At 38.6% G+C, this 14,254-nt stretch overlaps 1 protein-coding gene across 12 annotated transcripts in view; it reads left to right on the forward strand.

Annotated features, from left to right (window-relative positions):
* si:ch211-272n13.3 (ankyrin repeat domain-containing protein 26) overlaps positions 1-11,343 on the forward strand; it is a 28,107-nt gene extending 16,764 nt beyond the window's left edge. For 9 of the 12 annotated variants that reach the window (XM_042223191.1, XM_014335340.2, XM_014335341.2 and 6 more), the window contains 20 exons: positions 80-110; positions 203-344; positions 510-723; positions 2,010-2,184; positions 2,695-2,841; positions 2,963-3,425; positions 3,706-4,211; positions 4,334-4,486; positions 4,612-4,787; positions 4,976-5,069; positions 5,177-5,203; positions 5,614-5,691; positions 5,855-5,989; positions 6,081-6,193; positions 6,661-6,802; positions 6,942-7,232; positions 7,554-7,789; positions 7,928-8,159; positions 10,428-10,473; positions 10,578-11,343. In XM_042223191.1, coding sequence (XP_042079125.1) covers positions 80-110; positions 203-344; positions 510-723; positions 2,010-2,184; positions 2,695-2,841; positions 2,963-3,425; positions 3,706-4,211; positions 4,334-4,486; positions 4,612-4,787; positions 4,976-5,069; positions 5,177-5,203; positions 5,614-5,691; positions 5,855-5,989; positions 6,081-6,193; positions 6,661-6,802; positions 6,942-7,232; positions 7,554-7,789; positions 7,928-8,159; positions 10,428-10,473; positions 10,578-10,705 — 3,529 coding nt within the window. In that variant the 3' untranslated portion in view covers positions 10,706-11,343. Of the gene's footprint in view, positions 1-79; positions 111-202; positions 345-509; positions 724-2,009; positions 2,185-2,694; positions 2,842-2,962; positions 3,426-3,705; positions 4,212-4,333; positions 4,487-4,611; positions 4,788-4,975; positions 5,070-5,176; positions 5,204-5,613; positions 5,692-5,854; positions 5,990-6,080; positions 6,194-6,660; positions 6,803-6,941; positions 7,233-7,553; positions 7,790-7,927; positions 8,160-8,555; positions 8,614-10,427; positions 10,474-10,577 lie in introns of all 12 variants that reach the window. The other 3 variants (XR_001336491.2, XM_042223193.1, XM_014335337.2) reach the window with 3 other exon arrangements.
* Positions 11,344-14,254: the final 2,911 nt, after the last annotated feature.

Consider the following 14,254-nt stretch of genomic DNA (forward strand, 5'->3'; position numbering starts at 1 on the left):
CTTGTCTCAGAATTAAGGAACATCCACATTATTTTTCTGAATGACATGATTTTCTTCTTCTTTGCGTTGCTTCGCTCAGTTTGGCAGCCAGTGGACCAAAGAACGATAAGGTAAGACACCAGTTCATACCTTGAAATGAAAGTTTGAACACAGTGAACAGAAAATGAGTAATGTTAATGTTACTTATTGTTTTGATATTCAGGACCGTGAAGAGTTGGGAATGGCAGAAGATTTTGATGAACTCACTCAATCCTCAGACACAGCCACAGATGATGCTGATTCACCCGCTACAGGCTACAGTCACGCCTCCCTCCTCATTAAGAAACTGGACTCAGCAACTTTGGGTACTGATTCACCTTTTTCCACACATAAGTTAACTAATAAGTCTTGCTTTTTAGGAGTTTGTGACACAAGTTGTTTATATGTAACCTACCTTTGAAAGCAAGACCTTTTGTGTGCCATGAACATAATGAAACTCCCATCCAGCCTCCATCTGCTGTGTGTCACAGACTCAACATGTGTAGTGAAGCTGCAGAACATTTTCCATGAATATGAGCGCTCCATCAAGAAGGGAAAGGATCGGCATAAGTACTTGACTGATAAAGTGGTCCTGCTGGAAACTGAGAGACGAGACTTGAAGAGCTCTTTGGAGGGCATTAAAGATGCCAAGTCTGCCATGGAGCGGGTGCAGTTGGAATTACAGACTGAAGTTACAAATCTCAAGTAATAAATAAATCCATTTATTTTATTTTATTTATTTTCAAAAAGCTGGAGCACTCTGTAGCCATTGCTTTACAGCTTCCTATCTACTGTTTTGCCCCTTTTAGCTTTTCAGAATAAATTTAGACTCAATTAATTGGTCAGTGCTAGGGGTGGGTTTTGATAATCGATTTTCTGATTTAAAATCGATTTTAGCTTAAATAACGCGATATCAATTCATTAAATCTGAATCTTTTTTAAATATAAATGTATTTTCCCCGACACTCAGACTCTCAGGTTAAACCTCACAAAACTATGTCAACAACCACCAAACAGCTGAAACAGTAAATGAGAGCAGGAAAACAGAATCTGCAAAAAGATACAAAGCACGCACCCAACGCATCAAAACCAGTGAGATGTCAGCTTTCTCACCTGACGGGACGCCCCGTACACAGACGTGCCGTCGGTGCTGGACGCCGACATCTGACAGATTCTGATGCTGCAGGTTTTGTCGCTCTCCAACTAAAATTCACTGAACCAGCAGCAAGATCAAAACTACGCTTCACATTTCGCTTCACATAAACATCGCCATCAGTTCCCTCTTACTTTTGCTGTTTTGGCACAGCTCTTTCTCTCTCTGTGTAATTTAAGAACAGTTTACCATCTCAAATTTTTGTTTTCTGCATTATTCGCTTGCTTTTTACCCACCAGTCTACTGTTGTTTACAGCGCTGTCAGCCGCAGTTGTTTTTTTAATTAATTTATTTATTTAAATTACTTCTGATAAGACTGTCTGAGGCAAAGTTGAATCGAATCGTGGACTGAATCGGGACCTTGTGAATCAGAATCGAATCGATTCTAGAAATCAGTAAGGATACCCAGTCCTAGTCAGTGCCATCTCAGCTCATGGGGTTGCTGACAGGGAAACAAACCCCCCCACATACACACCTTTTTCCATCCAGATAATCACCTACAGAAAAATATAAATCACCTTCATTGGCATGTAAAGAAGCATTTTAATAAACTTTCATAAACGTCCAATGTAAAGTAAAAAAAACAAACAAGCACAATAACAAAACAAAAACAAAAACTGGTATTGAGGCAATATTGTACCACAATTGAATTGTATAAGGCACACAAGGCAGGCGGGGTTCAAAGTCAGGATCAGATTGTATACTACATGCTAAGGGTGAACTTCAGCAGGTAGTCTTGACCATAGAACAACATGAACAGCTTTGTCGATCTTTTTAATGTTCTTACTGTTTATTTTGATAATGCTGACTTGAACTTTATGACTGACACATTGTGCAGATTTCAGCTGAAACAAGAACAGGAGAATCACCGCCACACCACCATGAAGTACAGTACCGCTGCCGATAAGATGAGGAGGATGGATGAGGAACATCAGAAAGAAATTCAGGAAATGCAGAAGGTGCACATGAACCTCGAGCTAGAGATTAAAAGACTCGTTAACAACATGAAACAGGTACATTTCTTAAATTCCTTTTTTTTTTTTGTGTGTGTGTGTGAAAGTAAAACTGTGAAAATGTGTTTTTTATCTCATTATAATTATTGTATTGTATTTACTACCGTTGTCATTGTATTAACTGTTTAAGCCATAATTCAATCATGTGGGGAAAAAAAAAGTACACTGTTTCAGGTTTGACATATCAGGATATAGCAAACATGAATTTGTCCTTACAGGGTTTTAAAATTAGTATTAAATATCTAATTAAAAAACAAAACATGACATATTGCACCATATTATTATTTATTTAGGCAGTGAATTGTGAGCGGTAGTTCTTAGTATTTCTTTTGTTTTAGTTTTGTTTCAGATCTACTTTTATTTTCAAATGATTATGTAATTGGCATGGTATTATTTTTAATACTAATTAATAACATTTTTTTTTTTTAAATTAATGTTGACGTAATAATGACTTTCAGTATTTTACATTATTGGTGTATTTATTTATTGTCTGACACGTCACCTGTCTAGCTTGAACAGGCCCACAATGAGACACAGAGACTGCTGGCTCAGGAGCGCAGTGCACGCACCCTTCAGGAGAATCTTCTGAGCAGCCATCTGAGGAAGAACCAAGAGATAGAGGAGGAAAACAAAAGAAACATGATCAAAAGCAGTGAAGTAATCATCATTTTAGAAATTTTTTTTTGTTGCCTTTAGGTTTTGAAAATTTAGTTTAAATGTCTTAAGGATTTGAAAAAATTTCAATGTTTAATACATTTGGAAATCCTGACGTCCACAGGTCTTATCTCAGCTCACTGAAGCCAGTGACAGGGAGCGAGAGTTACTGCAGCAGACCGCTTCCTTACAGGAGCAGCTCACCCTCCTGAGGACAGACTTTGAGCGTTTGCAGACTCAAAGCAGTCTGAACGAGAGCCATCTTATAGAGGCGAGGGAGATACTGAAAGAAGAGGTTGAAGAGGTACGACGGGAATCCCAGCTTAACAATGAAACCATGGCCCAAGTTGTGTTCAACTGCAAAAACCAGGTTACAACCCTTAAATCTGAACTGGCAATAACAACATCCCGTCTGGAAAACGAACGTCAGATTCGCGAAAAACTGGAGGAGGAGGTTGAATTGAGTCGTGCTCGTCTGGCTGCAGCTGTAAAGGATGCCGAGCTTTGTCTCGCATCTAAGTCAGAAACTGAGAAGGCTCTGCTCCGGGAGAAAGAGGAACTTCAGCGTCTCAAAGACAGATTCACTGGTTAGTTAGACCATCAATATCACCAAGCAACAGAATATTATAAATCAGATTTTTTTTTAAAAACACACATTTAGTCAACTAGGCAAGTATTTTATGCTTTCTGTCAGACTCATTCTGTTCCTAGAACCATGTGAACCACTCTTATGGCACACCCATTTGCAATAGCAGAATATGAATATGTCAGGTTTTATTTAGAGACAGCTGTTTCAATTAATCTACACCAGTTAGAGGATTCACTCACATGGTATTTTGAATTTGTCTCTTGCATTTATTCCTAAAGGTGAATCAGCCAGTCAGCGTGAGGAAGTCAGTAGCCTGTCCCAGAAGTTGGCCAAGGCAGAGTCCCAATCAAACAGCATGGAAAATGAAGTTCATCGTACCACCATGCAGCTGACGGAGAAGGGCGTACTGCTGGAAGTTCTACAGCGGGAAAAGGACCAGGCAGTCGCTCATGTCAAGGAGCTAGAAAAGGCTCTGCAGACTCACAGGGAGGAGGTCAGCTGTAACAAAGCACGTCAAGAGGCTACACAAGAGCGGCTAGTTCAAGCGCAGAGCGAAGCCATGTTACTAAGACAACAGCTAGAAGAGGCCCAAAACAAAGGTGCTGCAAAGGAGCGTGCTGTGACAGATGCCCAAGAGCGCTTCAGTGACATTTTGTCCAAGCTGCGCTCTGACTGTGAAGAGAGGGTACAGTTACTGGAGGACAGAAATAAGGAGCTCGCCAGTAAGGCGGTGGATCTCCGCGATCAGGTCTACAAGTTGGAGGAAGACAAGAATGAAAGAGAGGTAAGATTGAGAATAAGAAAGATTACCTTACTCCTTCTCCAGAACCACTTTTAGCCTTTCTTGCACATATCAATTAAAGCATCCCTTCAAAACCTCCCTTTCTCTGAATTCTGCGTGCACAGACTAGTCTGAGGCAGCTGCAGCAGGAACTCGCCGACTCACTCAAAAAGTTGTCAATGAGCGAAGCCTCTCTGGAGGTCAACACGCGCTATCGCAATGACCTGGAGGAAGAGAAGACTCGGCTGCTCAAAGACCTGGACAGACTCAAAGGAAAGGTATTAGTGGGAAATGAGGCCAACTCAACTTTGACTTAAATTAGATGGTTTATTATCTATATTTTTAGGGTATAGGGCAATGGTGTGGTGATGCTGATGATGTGGATGCGGTTTCTGTGATGCAGCTGGAGGAAAGTGAGGATGAGTATGTACAGGCAGAGAGACGTATTAACAGCCTGAAGAGCAGTTTGGAAGAAAGGGAAAAGGAACTCTCAACTGCTGCTCAGAAACTCCAGGAGGCGCTGTCTACCTCAGCTGCTTCTGACACCACGATCAAACAGCTGGAGGATGCTGTGCAGAGGTACTTACCAACACATCTTATCCAGATATACATTTGAGTTTTCAGTAGATATCACACATACAAACATTAAATATAACATAGTTGGTATTATAGAACAAGCCAACCTTATCACACATAAATAAATATATATTATAATTTAATTCTGTCTGATAGAAGCATCTTCAGCCATATCTTTTATGTCATGTCAGGCTGGAGATTGAGAATGCCAGACTAGAAGCTGCTGCGAAGCAACAGTCCAACAAAATTGATGCACTGCAGAAAGGAGCTCAGGAAGCTGCCGCGGTGAGTAGTCAAAGATCTGACACACACAGGGTGTTCATAATTTGCCATATCTACTAGTTTTTGCAGTGGATCATTATTGTATTTTAAGGTTTGCAATCTTTTTCCAGCTATCTGGCTGCTCACCTGGAGGAGGGGTTGGTATTGTGGATGTAGACTTAGCTTTTCTTGTGTGGGATCACATTTTATACTTTCCAAAATAATATAAGTAATGAAATCAGATTGTATTTGGATGAAGTTTTTTGGTGCTTAATGAGGATTCCTGCTACACCAGGAATCCAAAAATAAGCAAATAGAGAAGAAATATCTTTGGTTTTGTTGAGTTTTTCTTGTTGTCTGAAAAACAAATGCTAATGCAAAATGTTCTCACTTTACTCTGCTCTCAGTGTGTGGGGTTTTCCATTCTGTGTATTCTTGGGTTGCATGGTGCATGTTACTTCCTTTAGTTTTCTCCTTTCCAAAATAATGAAGAAAAGTGTAACAGCGTCACCAGAAAACCAAAATTCATCGTTAGTGTCCATTTAAGAAGCTTTTCTCATTTCTGTAGGTTCGAAGTCACTTGGAGGACATGGTTACGAACCTCCAAAGCAGTAAGATGACCTTGGAAGACCAACTGAATAGAGAGGTTGGTGGCATATTCTGTTTCCTCACTATTAAAACAGTTGTTTTCAATTTCTTACTCTAGTCCTCTTTTAAAATCTTTATATACGTACGTACGTACAGGAGCTCCCATCTACAGATTTCCTGTTTAATAGATATATATTTTTTTGTCTTTTTTATTTCTTCAGGTCCAGAAGCAGAGCTTGCTGTCTCACACAGCCCAGGACTCTCGGGCCTTGTGGGAGGAGGAGCTAAAGGGCCGCTCTAAGTTGGGAGTACGATTGGCAGAACTTGAAAAGGAAAAAGGAGAACTGAACAGCCAGGCCAGCAAGCTTACACCTCTGTACACAGCCTAATGTTATGAAAACCGAGATCTAGGACTCTTGAGTTATCTGGCTGTTGTTTGTGTTGCAGATGGAGATCGAAAAGAAGAAAGCCAAGAAAATAGCAGAGCAGAAGAAAGCTGTTGATACTCGTCTGGATCAGGAGATAAAAAGAAACACGGAGCTTCAAAAAGAAATGTACAGGTGACCCCTAACTTTCTCCTCGTGCCCTCCTTACCTTTGGCAGTGCCTTATTGTGCTGTTTAGGTACACCTAGGATCCAGTAGATTGCAGCCTTTCCTTGCTTTTGTGACTGTGGTGCACCAGTGTCTGTATTCGGAGTAAGGATGTGCTATTTTTTAATTCCCAGACAAAATGTTTGTTTATAACAAAACTTTCTCTTTAACTGATGATTTATGATTTGTATTTGAGTTTGTATTAAACATCTCTGTTTTTTGTGGGATACAGTTACCTTAACTTTGTTGTATGATAACTGGCCTGATTTTAAAAAAGAAAATCACAACTTAAATGACTTACTAATGAAGTTTATGCTTTAATTGATGTTTGTAGTCATTTTCAGTTTTAGGTCAGATCATTGGATTGGTTTGTTTTGATAAATGCTTTGTCTTTATTTCTCTATGTGAAATTGACTTTGTGTTTATGGATTTAAGGCTGCGAACCTTATTGAAGACTGCAAAAAAGAGAGTGCGCGATCAAGACGCTGGTGGTGCTGAGTTTGGCTCTCCTATGAGCAGCATGCGGATGGATCTGGGCAGACACACTGAGGGGCACTTTGGGCGAATGAAAGACAGGGTTTGTCCATCTGACACAGCAGATTTAAACCTTTCCAGTATTACCCAATATCTTACAGAACGTTCTATGGCTCTAGCGTCACTCTCCTACAGGTAGCTTTATACATCAGCTGTCAAACATTGGCCTCCTTTATCCTCAGGTGGACGATTTGCAGGTGCAGTTGGAGAAGGAAGCATCTCTTCGCAGACAGCTAGAGAAGGTGAACGAGGAGCTCAAGGATCAGGTGACTTCCTTGAAGAGCATGAGCCACAGTAATGATTTGCTTGAGAGGAGTAAGAGGCAGTTGGAGGAAGAGGTACTGGACCTAAGACGCCGAATGGAGACTGCTCAGGTTGAGCAGAGCCACGTGGAGCAGTACCGGCGCGATGCAGAGGAAAGGGCTCGGCAAGAAGTACAACAGAAGCTGGAGCAGGTTAACCTGTTCCTCCAGGTACCAAGCTACAGCATGCACAACGGGAACACAAATACAAAAACTTAAAATAAATACATTTTAAAAATGAGCATAATACAATTAGAATGAGTGATAATGATAATGTAGCTGGTGTGTGAATGACATATGTACATGGTTTCTGTGATTACTATATGCCTGTCCATTGTATCCAGTTTCCATAAAAAGTGAAACTCTATGCAAATAAAGAATGATATAGTTATTATTTAATATATATTATTTAATCCAATATTTAATTAAAAATAGTAAAAAGACATGGCCTAGAGATCTGATTTATAATATTTGTTTATGTTTTTGTTCCAGTCCCAGGCTGCATCACAGGAAGCACTCGACCAGATTAAAGCTGCCAATGAAGCTAGCCTGCGCTCTCAGCTGGAGCAGCGAATCCGGGAGCTGGAGGGGGAATTGGGCCGGGCCCGCACTTCCCAGCAGGAGAGCGTTAACCAACGCGAGTCCACACGCACAGAGCTTGAGAGATTCCGCCAACTATATACAGAAGAACTGCACCTACGCAAGTCTCTGGCTGCTAAATTAGAGAGGTCAGAAAATCTTACCAGATGTTCCATGTGATACTTTCAAAATCAGTGCTTGTGTCTAAAGCTTGTCATAAAATCAGTAGATGCAGTCAGCTGGTGTGATCATGCAGGGAGTTTGAATTTGTTGTTTTCCATCCGCAGGGCCAACAGTCGGCTTGCAGAAGCCAATTCCAAGTTGCTCAATGAGCGCAGCAGGTCACTGATCACAAATGGCAGCCTTGGAGCGCCATCGCTTGACTTTAGCTCTTTGGCTTCACCAGCCAACTATGGAGCCTCACTTGGGCCCCTCAACAGGAATCTTGGTCTGGGATTCTCTCTCCTCAACCCTGTGGCTGAGGGACAGAACAGCAGGGTGGAGGACTACTTAGCCAAGGTCTGCATTAATCATTAATCTGCGCGCTCACTCACTCATGACGATTGCAGGGAATTGTTTTTTTTCTGTAGACTAGTTATCTATATTGAGCCAATTCATTTTCATAGTCATGGCATCCATGGTGTTATTTTGTAACTACCGGCATTCAGAAATGTTGCTTTTTCCCATGTTAGTGTGTTGTTATGTTGTCATAACTGCAGAGAACATCTCTGGCTGTTTAGGTGTTTTATCTCAAGTATTTTAGATTGAGAGAAAACATTCCTATAGATCTAAAGCTATTTTATTTTTTTTATTTTCTCCTCTTTTCTGTTCTTTTCCTCCTCTTGCACAATTTCTGTCTCTAGCTACTATTAAAGTACTTTACATCTAATCTTCTTTTATTTCTCACTGTTTTAGCTTCTAGCTCAAAAGTCTGTCTCTCACCTCTCCTCTCTTCAACCAGACTCATAATAAGGTGTGTAGATGTGTTTAGCTCAGTCCAGTTGGCTACTGTTTTCCTCTATCTTGCTTATGGGATTACTATGGTTCTTTTTCCTAGCAAACATTAATGTTTGGGATCAGCACAGGGAAAATTGATTTAAAAAAAAAATCAAATCCACTGAGATTTCTCCATGAATGTCTCTGTCCCTTACCCAGTTAAGGGTTATTTGGAAAGGTAAAGGAAAATTAAGGTATTTATAAATACCTTAATATAAAATATGTTATGTTATGTCAAATGTAAGTATTTTTTATAGCATTAAAATAATAAAACAAAAAATATTACCAGGGTTAATGGTTAAATATAAAAATGTGTTGGGGTTTCAAAAATGTGAAGAAAAAAATTACAAAAAAAAAAAATCATAGAAATCGTTTAATTTTACCTGTGAGCTGTGACTGTAGTAAGTCAGTGTGCCAGCAGACATCTTAAACGTCTTTGCTTTCAGTGGACTTTCTCTTTGCTCTTTATTTGTTTAGTAGATTAGAGATAATGTGGCTCTTTGTTTCATACTCGTATAATATTATATGAGTATATTTTGCTTTGAAACCCAAATGATCTGTATTTATCATACAGCACCTTATTCCAAGCATGTGATAAAGGACAGAAACAGCCGATTAAGATACAAAGAATCATAAAGATCATGATCAAATGAATAATCAGTCACTATAAGATGTACCAATTTGTTGTCTGACACAACAACACACTAACAATTGTATTTGCATTCTGAGGAGGTAGGACAGGCATAAATATTACCAGCATATATCCAACCCTGGTCAGTATAAAACAAAGATGTAGCTTCTGGGTCAGAAAAATTAAGCCAATTAAGAAGTGCCTTAAATTCTATCTAAAGGCTACAAGATGGCGATAGCGTGCCGTTTCTCAGTTCCCTCCCTCCTCATCACATTCGTTTTTTGCAAAAAGGATGTCAACAGAAACAATCATGTTGAGAATCCAGTGGTTGGCGTCACAAAAGCTACTCAACTTTTTTTTTTTTTTTTTTTTTTATACGAAGTATGGATACGAGTCCTTAAAGGTTTTATGTGCTTTTGGCTTTTTGGCTATAAAAAAGTAGCCAAAAAGCTTCATTTAATTAACAAAAATTAGTTGTTTAAATTTATAATTCACTCTTTGTATCATTGATATCAATATTATTACACAGCACTGCACTTAAAGCACCAGTCACACAGGCACAGACAACAGTTAGTGGCCACCATGGGGAAAATGTTTGCTCTCCAACAGCTTTGAGATGTTAGAGCAGGGGTGTCAAACTCAAATACACAGTGGGCCAAAATTCAAAACTAGAACAAAGTCGCGGGCTAACATTTATATTTATTGAAGATCTAGATATAAGAATGAATCTTTTCTTATGGACTCAAACAGGTTTTGCTGAAAAACTGAATATGGAACAAGCAAAGCTTAATACTAAACAATATATATATTAGCTGTATAATACCAGTAGGCCAGCTCTAATAGTAATTTGGTATGGCTTTGCGGGCCAAATGTAATTAGGCTGCGGGCCAAATTTGGCCCGCGGGCCAGAGTTTGACACCTATGTGTTAGAGGATCAGCTGTGTGACTGCGGCTGAAGGTGCAGCTTGCATGGTTGGCATGTTCTGCTGTGTTTCATTTACGTGTACTGACTTTCTTGCAGTGTTTTTCCACTATTTAATGTTTGTAATATTGAATCATTGTGCAAAATGTTATTCATGTGTCTGCTGCTTCTTAAAATGTCTTAATACTTAATGTTAAGACCATATTTATTTTCTAACTACAGCTTTCTCTTTTTTCAGATGCAGAGTGAGTTGGATAGAAGCATAACAAAGGAATTAAACAATGGTGAGCGCTGTGAAACTAGAGAGATGACAAAAGCACAGTGGCATTGTCTCTTATGAACCAGAACCTGCATGTAGATGTAACTGTGATCTGTCTTTGGTCCTCAGCCACAGCAGAGCTGGATGTTGCCTCCGCCCGTATGTCACCTGTGGGATCTCCCAGAAGGGAGTTGGACCCAGTTAGCAGAGCAACGCAACAGTACTTGGAGGTACTGAAGAAGAACAGTATGATCTGACCGTCATCTCGTTTCAATCAGACACCATCTTTCAGCCAATAAAAACACCTGAATGTTGTAAATCTCCTCTCAGTCCTCTTTTATAGAAACATAAATACTGCACATTGCACTTAACACCTCAGGATCAAAGGACGAGTCATATATGTGATAAGATTTATATATCTCAAAGCATGAAAAGTATTTGAAACACAGTTTAGTTTTTATTTTGTTTGTGCATATTTTGGCATTCATACGTGTGTATTTACAAATGTGCTTGTAAGCATGATTAAGATATTTGCCATGATATTACATTTTTGGTACATGCCATCAAATGGTGCAATATCTCTCTTATTTTAGTGCTGTGTTTATTTTATTTATTCTTTTTCTTTTTTTAATGAACACTATATACTTGAACAAGACGAGCTGGAATACTCTCCGGCTATAGAAACAGGGTCACTACGCTTCAGCTTTTTGTTGGCTTGTTTTTAAAAGTCACTAAGAGTAAGCTTTTTCCCATTACTTGTATATGTTGTAACAAAGATGGAATAACTAATGTATAGAGATCATATTCTGTCTAAAGATGTTCACGTAATATTTTGTAATTGGAGCAACTGTGTAGTATTTTTGTGAACTATAATTAAAAATCCTCCCAATTTACAGTGTTATGAATCATTTCATTCAAATGCTGTCAGACCCTTAAGCAGTATTGCAAATCATTTTCTTTGCTTATGATTCTGAACTGATAATATTTTAGCTTTTTGGGTAGATGCTGTTATAATATTTTTACAGTGTCTGCATTCAGTGAGTGTAAATATTTATTATAATTTTATTTTATAAATATGTTGTGCAGCTAGTTTTAATCCAGTGATGCAACAATTCACCTTTAGAAATATAATATATTATATATATACATATACATATATACATATACATAATATATATATAATATATATATATATATATATAATATTATATATATATATATATAAATATATATATATAATATATATATATAAATATATATATATATATATATATATATTATATATAGAATATATACACATTTTTTTTAAACCCTCAAAATCCATCAAATTGACCAGCAAAGACAAATAATATTCAATATATACTGATAAACTTACCTTTAATGTTAACATTTAATATAACAATATTACTTATCACCAAAACTGTAAAATAAGCCTAAATTTGGGTTTTTCTAAATATATATTTATATGTGTGTGTGTGTGTGTACTTAAACTGTGTATTTAATTGTTTTTTTATTTCTTCAACATGTTTAATTTTCATGTATCTTACATCCAAAATAATAATAGCACTTGTCATCAATTCCTTATACCTATCTATTTTAAACCCAACCCTCATTAGCTATGTTTTGATTTAATTCACTGCTCTCCTGCCTCTCACACTCCGAGCGCATGGGAGTGATGGTATGCGCCGGTTTAGAAACCATTTCCCTCACTTATTAAAATGAGAAAATGTGTTTATGATTGCCCCCCTATGGCACGTCTCTCTTCCCTTTGATCTATCCTCTCTGCGTCAGCATCAAATGTTAGATATTCAAATCTCGTTACATTTATTTTTGTTTCCTTTACAGCAGACGGGCACATCTGACAGACTATTAAGTGTTATTATTTCCCCTTTTTCACAATAGACTCCACAGCAAACACTACACAGGAACCACAATGATTGAGGAGGTTACAACCATTGTCATGAAGCTTTGGAGGCAGGCGAGAGAATACAAACAGACAGATTCAGATTTTTTATTTTTATTTTAAAGGAAGTGTTGAAAGACTTGTTTTTGAATAGCGACTCAGGATTAAAACAAACTGCTCCACACTGGGTCATCTTCCATCTGTGATGCCCAGTCTTGTTATCTCAGGCTGCCAGTCCAACAACTGTTAAGAAAAACAAGGTGTCGGTTTGAAACCTCGAGCCTCCAGCGCGTGACGAGGTTGTCAACTAAACAGGCCAATCTATTTATAAACACACCGCTACGGTTCGAATGTGCGAATAACATCTCAGAAACTTTGATTGCGAAGCAAATGAAAACATGACACTCATAATGAATATGTTTGCTCCTCTAAGAAAAAAGTAAGGTCTCAAGTAAGTGTTGTTTAATTATTAATTTATGTTTTCTGTGGGGAGTTTTTAAAAGTATTTTCCACAATAAAGATTTTAAATTAAGTATGTCCAACTTTAAGAGTGGATGACAATTCATCCATCCATCCTTTTTCCTTCCACTTATCCAAGGCCAGGTCGTCAGATCGTCAGATGCCTGAACCACCTCAACTGGCTCCTTTCGATGTGGAGGAGTAGCTTCCACATTGTAGATCTTCTTGAACTTTGTACCTTTTTTTTGCTTCTGTTAATTGACAATTCACAGTACCAGATAATTTGACCAGCGGTTCATGGCACTCTGCATAGATCCATTCTCAACACTTTGTTTCTGTGTGGCAGGAGCCCAACGTATGCGGCAATCTGACAATATGAGCTGTTTCTGTGTGGAGGGAGGCATCAGCTGTGGGTAAAGGGTATAACAAATCAAGGGGGACAAGTGGAACAAGCCAGGGTGTTTATCTGATGCTGTGTACTCGCCATGCTCTAAATTAGACGTCACCACTGTTTCTTGTCACGAACAGAATCCAAATGTGCTGTGGGCAAAAGAGATACTTAAATGCGATTTACTTGCTCTAACATGATTTAAAGGAGCCTCTTGGCTCGCCCGGACAGATTGACAGCGTTGTCTTTATCGCCACTTTGTTTTATTTTTGGCTGTTTACTTTGCCTCTCTGCTGTCATCTCGTACTACCACTTTAAAAGAGCCTGCTTAGATCTTTAGAGATCTGGAGACAATAAGCATCCTTTTATGTTCTAAGTGCTTCATATGACAAATATGAAAAGGGAGCCAAGAAAGAGCTGACAATTTTTGCGTCGCCCCGTTCCTCAGCTGCACAGAGCTTTTCAGGGAGAAGTCAAGCCTGCAATCTTTTAACATTAGAAACCTTGCAAAGAGATAGACCCCTCTCATTCAGGGTCTTGCTGGGTCAACGTCATTAAATGGAACTTCATGTACAAACAAAAAGCATTTCTGTGGAATAAAGCCTGAATCTTGAATACTCTGTTTGCGCACAGTGCAGTGTGAGTCTTTTTGTGCAGTTTGTGTTTATGAAAAAGAGACCATTTGTGTAGTAGGAATCACATTATTAGATTATTGTGTTCCCCACTGTTTTCTGCTGACTAACTGAGGATAGGCCTTGAAGGTTTTTTGTAATAAATTCTAATGTCGTAATCTGTTGTGCACAAACCACTCAAGATAAATAACTAAGCTAGTCAGTTTTTTTTTAATCAGTAGGCTTGCAGTGAAGTGAGATGCATAGCAGTAGTTTGACATATTACCAAAGAGATGGACTATATTTAAGTGCTATTAACCTAGGGAGAAGTTGATTGGACTAGACCAGTGATGACACAAACAGTTTGACAGTGTGGGAAAGTGGAAGTGATAAGCTTAGATTAAGCTGACGGCACCTGGGAGCGGACAAATGTGAGGCCATAGAT

This window comes from Haplochromis burtoni, unplaced genomic scaffold, assembly GCF_018398535.1.
Source record: "Haplochromis burtoni strain Fernald_Lab_line unplaced genomic scaffold, NCSU_Asbu1 Contig_104, whole genome shotgun sequence".
In the NCBI taxonomy this organism is placed as follows: domain Eukaryota; kingdom Metazoa; phylum Chordata; class Actinopteri; order Cichliformes; family Cichlidae; genus Haplochromis; species Haplochromis burtoni.